This window comes from Octopus bimaculoides, chromosome 23 (genome assembly GCF_001194135.2).
Source record: "Octopus bimaculoides isolate UCB-OBI-ISO-001 chromosome 23, ASM119413v2, whole genome shotgun sequence".
NCBI lineage: Eukaryota > Metazoa > Mollusca > Cephalopoda > Octopoda > Octopodidae > Octopus > Octopus bimaculoides.
The window spans coordinates 33486042-33492179 of NC_069003.1; the positions used below are offsets into that span (position 1 = coordinate 33486042).

The 6138-nt window shown below is 39.1% G+C and overlaps 1 protein-coding gene across 1 annotated transcript in view; it reads left to right on the plus strand.

The window, feature by feature from the left end:
• The window catches only part of LOC106875493 (lysine-specific histone demethylase 1A), a 7511-nt gene extending 1496 nt beyond the window's left edge, over nucleotides 1–6015 (plus strand). The window contains exons 2-7 of the mRNA XM_014923662.2: nucleotides 380–564; nucleotides 1578–1825; nucleotides 2035–2276; nucleotides 2927–3157; nucleotides 3625–3750; nucleotides 4847–6015. Coding sequence (XP_014779148.1) covers nucleotides 380–564; nucleotides 1578–1825; nucleotides 2035–2276; nucleotides 2927–3157; nucleotides 3625–3750; nucleotides 4847–5127 — 1313 coding nt within the window. The 3' untranslated portion in view covers nucleotides 5128–6015. The remainder of the gene's footprint in view (nucleotides 1–379; nucleotides 565–1577; nucleotides 1826–2034; nucleotides 2277–2926; nucleotides 3158–3624; nucleotides 3751–4846) is intronic.
• Nucleotides 6016–6138: the final 123 nt, after the last annotated feature.

The window sequence follows — 6138 nt, forward strand, 5'->3', positions numbered from 1 at the left end:
TTCATAGAGTAAAAACCTGTTTCTTTCTTCTCCACAGAAAATCTGAAGAACTCACTGTAAGAAATATTAACCATCAACTAACTTCACTTAAAGTAAAATATATTCCATTTTAAATTCAAATTACGACAAACGTAAATAAACAAACGAAGTTTGCTTTTAGAAGCTTTGAGATGTCTTAGAAAGTTAAAGAAGTGATTTTAAATTCTCAATCGCAGAATAATGCTAATAATATAGCCTGAACAGGATAAAATACCCCTATTTTGCAGAGAAAAGTGTAGGGGGCTAGCTGTGGCCACCTACACTTTTCTCTGCAAAATTAGGGGTAGTTTATCCTGTTCAGGCTATAATATTCCATTTTCTTTTTTTTTTTGGTTAATAGGTCTTGAAGCTGATCTGGGAATTGTTATGTTTGATGATGATGACCCTGAGAACATGCTGAGTGAATTTTTGGGTCCATTTGAAGTGAGTCCAAAGCGTATTGAATTGAAGCAGTTGATTGATGGTAACACAAACAAAGTCTACCGTGATCTGGAGTTTGAAAATCTGGCTCAGATCCATCAACAGGTGAGTTATTTGTTACCCATCGCAATCTCCTATACACTAACTACCGAGACATTCAGCTTTGATAACCCAAGTAGACATAGACCAACAAAGTGATTATTTCACAGGTTACACTCAACCTAAATATTTTCCTGCATACTTCGTATCTCCCCTCTGCTGTCGTATACCCACTCTACACAACAAGGTCAAGCTAACATACCTTGTCACATATTAACATGACATACCAACGACAGGGCTTCTCTATGGTTGCTCGACCTGCTAGAAATAGCAGTCAAGTCTCCTTGATCGCACCCTACCATTTTTAGAATAACAAGTATGGTCATTGCTGGAATGCCTGGTCAGTTACAGTTAGTTGTATGTCTGTCTGGTCAGAGTTGACTTGATTTAAACCACAACATACAGTATGGCATAGCTGCCGTATTCCATCACTTCTATACTCTATAACAATGGTTCTCAGCCATTTTCCCCCTCCGAATCCCTTTCATTCCTATTTCACTAACTTGGACCCTGATAGCCATTCAATGTTTAAAAAATCTTAAATTTTTACAATACTTTTTACAAACAGGGAGTCAGTCAGTCAGACAGCACTGGCAACAGCCATGCTCTCAAATAGTGTCTTTTATGTTCCAGTGACACGGGAGACAGTCAGGTGGCACTAGCAGTGGCCATGCTTGAATAGTGCTTTTTATGTGCCACCGGGCCAGGACCAGTCAGGTGGCACTGACAGCAGCCATGCCCTCAAATGGTGTTTTTTATGTGCCAGTGACACGGGAGACAGTCAGGTGGCACTGGCACCAGAAGTATATTATTATATTATGAACTACTATTAAAGACATGTAGTGGTCTGTAAATAATTCTTCCAAATTTTGGTTCAAGGGCAGCAGTTTTGAGGGGAGGGGAAGTCAATTACATCGACCCTCCCCCCCAATGCTCAATGAAAGACTTTATGATGTTAATTACATAATCACTGTGTAATCCATTTCCTATAATTGTTTCTCTTTTTCCCCCTTCGACAGCTTTTAATGGCTGCCGTGCAGACTTCCAGTTCACCAACCAAGGACGTTTCATTGCAAGAAGCCATTGACAATTTATATCGACTGCAACCAGTTTTCAAAGAGACCCTTCCACCAAACGTCTTCACTACTTTGACTTTAGCCAGATACAATCTGGCCCCAAAGTTAATCTCTTGCAGGTCCTTGAAATCTCGCTTTAACTTGCTCCCTAATACAGTTATTGAAGAAGGGTTCCAAGAAGTCCTCGACAGGTAACATCTTCCTTTTTTGATTCGTTAATTATTGACAGGGCCATTTGTATATTTGTAGCAGAGATGTCTGACTGATTCAATCACCCAGTACATTACTGGTATGTTCCTCTCTCATTCCCATGTAGCCCTTTCTCTGCTCTTTTAAATAAATCAGATGAATCCCTTTTCTTCTTTTACTTTTCATGAAAAACATTGTTTAAACATTTTAGGTTGGTCAGTGGTGTTGAGCTGGAAGAAGCACCGTTAAATCTGGAGATGAATAAGGTAGTTTCTCAGATCAAGATAGCCCAAGTGGACAATACCAGTAAGGTTTTGGTCCGAACCAAGGATCGGCGCCAGAAGAAAGCAGATGCAGTCATTGTTGCTGTGCCATTAGGGGTTCTCAAAGCCTCCCGAATAGCGTTTGATCCTGTACTACCTGTTGAAAAACGTGTGGCTTTGAATTCCTTAGGTAAGGTGAAATTTATGACACAAAACAGCTCATTCATAAAAGCAAACCTTTTAATAATAATAATAATAATAATAATCCTTTCTACTGGAGATATAAGGCCTCAGATTTGTGGGGAGGGGACTAATTGATTACATTGACCCCAGTGTTTCACTGGTACTTAATTTATTGACCCCGAAAGGATGAAAGGCAAAGTCGACCATGGCGGAATTTGAACTCAGAAGAGATTGGCCCCCCCCCCCGTACTTGTTTTTTAAAGTCTGGTACCTATTATCATCTGTCTTGCTGAACTACTAAGTTACAGGGATGTAAACAAACCACCATCGGTTGCAATGTGGGACAAACACAACACTAAGACACACACATAGATACATACATTAACACATACACACTCTTATGAGTGGTTTCTTTCTGTTTCTGTCCACGAAATTCTCTCAGGGGCTATAATAGGAAACAATTACCCAAGATGCCACACAGTGAGACTGAACCTGGGACCATGTGGTTGGGAAGTAAATGTCTTACCACATGCCACACCAGTGTAATTATGATTTGTGTACATGTGAATCTGTATTTGTCATCTAGTTTCCATTCATGATGTATTAAGTATAATCTTTCTTTCTTTTTTTTCTTCCATTTCTTCACCCAACGTACAGAGGTTAGCAGTGTGAATAGTGTTGTCTTTAAATTTGCTTCAATATTTTGGCCGAGGGACACAGAACTCTTCCATTTTGCTGTATCCGATATGAGTGAAATTGGATTGATGACCACTTGGTTAAACACTGGCTGGTTGTCTCGTCGTAAGGATCCATATTTGACCACCTTTATCCAAGGCAATACTGCTACCAAGTTTGGAAATTACTCTGACACCCAACTTAAAACTATCGGTTTGTATCTTAAAACTATTTATTCATATCAAATATCAAAGAACATGGGATCTTCTGTGTTTTGTCTCCGTCTTACGAATGAGTAACTAGTAACTCTGTTACTTCAAACCTTATTTCCTTGAGGAAATCTTAAAGAAATTTATTCCAGTTTTAACTATTTTATAAAGAGAATATTAGTTCTTGTTTAACCCCAGGTCAGCCTCAATTGAGTAAATTCATGATTCATGATCAGAGGTCTTCTGTTTGTGACACTTCATCCTGTTTTTTTCTTTTGTTATTGGTGGGAGTGTGATTAAGGAAGATTTGGCTGCTATTTCTAGCAGGTTGAGTGATTACATAAAGGCTTTTTTGTTTGCTTCAAGGTGTTGGTCAAACAGTAATGTTGTTTGTGTGTCTGACTGTCTGAAAGACAATAACTTCCATACAAAACTCCAATAACTAACAATTCTCTTGACTGTTTCTTCTAGCACTGGAACGGTTGACAGCAATGTTTCATTTGAAGAATTTGTCCAAAGATGCCATCTTGAGTGTGACATCAAGTAACTGGGCATCTGATCCTTTCAGTCAGGGACTTCTCTCTTACCCCACCATTGGTGAGTATTCTCATGTCAATTTTAGTTATCTAGATGTGTGCGTGTGTGGGACATGATAGCCTCATCTTGTCATATGATGGCCATTTCACATTCAACCTGATTAGTTTAATTTACTTTCATCATTACATGTGCATGAATAGTCACTATGCAGCCATCACCATAGAATTTTATAAAATACAAATCAGATCAAGAAATGAATAGTGAGACATCAGTATGTCTTTGGATTTAACCCTTGCGTTAATGTATTTATTTTGAGATGCTCTGTGTTTCTTTCAATTATTTTAAATATAAATAAGAACTTAGTAAAATAACTTAGTTAACATTAAGCTGGTGTTAGGAACATAAATTGTGACTAAGGTTTGGTGGAAGATTTTAATTCAAAACTTATGAAAACAAAACATTTGTGCTACAGAGCCAGAGACAGTTTCAGCTGGGTTGGTATCAAAAGGGTTAAGTGATAAATGCTTGCACAACTCTTTTGCCACTCTCTCAGTCACCAATGACAAGCTTTGCAAGATATCAGGTCCTATTTTAACTATAAGACTAGAAGTCTTGCTGCCTCCATTGAAATGGCGCCAATCTGTAAAAATGTTTGTTTGCTTTAGTGAAGAAACATCACTAAGTTTTGTCTCCAAAGATTTAACATATACACCACCCATTACCCCACCTCGCTCTTCTCCATGTGTTAATGGTGTTGACTCATTTCACAGACCTTTGATGGCAGAGTTTTTTTTTTATATTTATGTTCTATCTTTTACTTGTCTCAATCATTGAAAAGCGGCCAGTCTGGGGCACCAGATTCAAAGGTTTAGTCTAGTGGTTCTCAACCGGGATCCATATGACCGTTTTGGGGCTGTTGTAGAAGACACTCGCTCAAAGTGCCACACCATGGGACTGAACTTGGAACCATGTCGTTGAGAAGCAAACTTCTTACCACACTGCCATGCCTGTACCTATTTCTTTTATTATTTAAGAATAATTTTTGTTATAACGTTGTTGATGCAGGGTTTTTTTTGTTTTTTTTAATCCTTTTCACTCAGCATTCTATATCAGAAATATTGTTTCTCATTTTCATCCTTTTCTCTCTGACCGAAAGGTATGTCCCAAACCCAGTGGGACGCTGTCTCCAAGCCTATCTGTCCTCACATCTACTTCGCCAATGACTATACTGACTCCACCAGATTCGGGACCATCCAGGGGGCGTTTAGATCTGGACTCCGAGCAGCTGAACACCTCATGCAAGGGTGCCGTGGCAATGTCCCAGACCCCAAAATGAGATATTTAAAAGAACCGAAGGGATCTAGAAAAAGAGGTCACGGAAAAAAGCAGGTCAGAGCAAGCGTAACGGTCAACAGAACCAAGAAAGAAGAACTATGAGCTATTGTTGATGTTTTAGTATGAGGTGATGGCCAGAATTGGAACTTACTAGTTCTGTGTTATCTTTGTGAATTATGTTACTGATTATTTGATATGTAAATATCACCAATGTGTGTATATACATATATAGTGAATTTGTGTGTGTGTATATATGTATATATACTAACTTTGTCTCTCTCTCTCTCTCAATATATAATCCTTTTTTTTTTTTTTGGATGGTGAAATTCAAAGCACATAATGCTATAAATAAAAGCATATAAGTATTGGGTGGGAAAATCCTCTTGGATAGAAAAAGTCTAAAGCTGTCTCAAGGATGATTTTTTTTACACTTGTTGAACATGGAGGAAGGAGCAGTACCCATAGCTTTTGCAGACCCTGCTTGACCAATAAGACAAATGCCATTAACGTTCTTTTTTGAACCTTTCTAACTCTAACAGTTGCAAGGAGGAAATTTGAGAGGGTTGGTACTCTGGGAAAGAAGGTTAGGGGTGTTGTGATTAGCGTAGGGCCTGGGAATTTAGACCCAACAAGGGTGATAAGAAAAGAAAAGTAGAACGGGAGTACCTGAATGGAGATGGCATAGCCCCAGTTAGCTCTGAGGAGCAGAGGCCATTAGAGAGTAGCAGTAGGAAAAAGCAGAAAGAAGAGGTAGTGTGTCTGTGAGCCAGAAACGAGGGCATATTATCTGTGAGTGATTTTTATGCCAACCACTTGGATGACTCTTTTTCTGGTTGCAGTTGAAGATGTTTGAGCGCACTGTGGCCTCAACACAGTCTATTACATAAGTTTGCCATTACTCTTTTTACTCATTTCAGTCATTTGACTGTGGCCATGCTAGAGCACCGCCTTTAGTCGAGCCAATCGACCCCAGGACTTATTCTTTGTAAGCCTAGTACTTGTTCTATCGGTGTCTTTTGCCAAACAGCTAAGTTACAGGGACGTACACACACCAGCATCGGTTGTCAAGCGATGTTGGTGGTGGTGGTGGGGGGGGGGAACAAACACAAACAT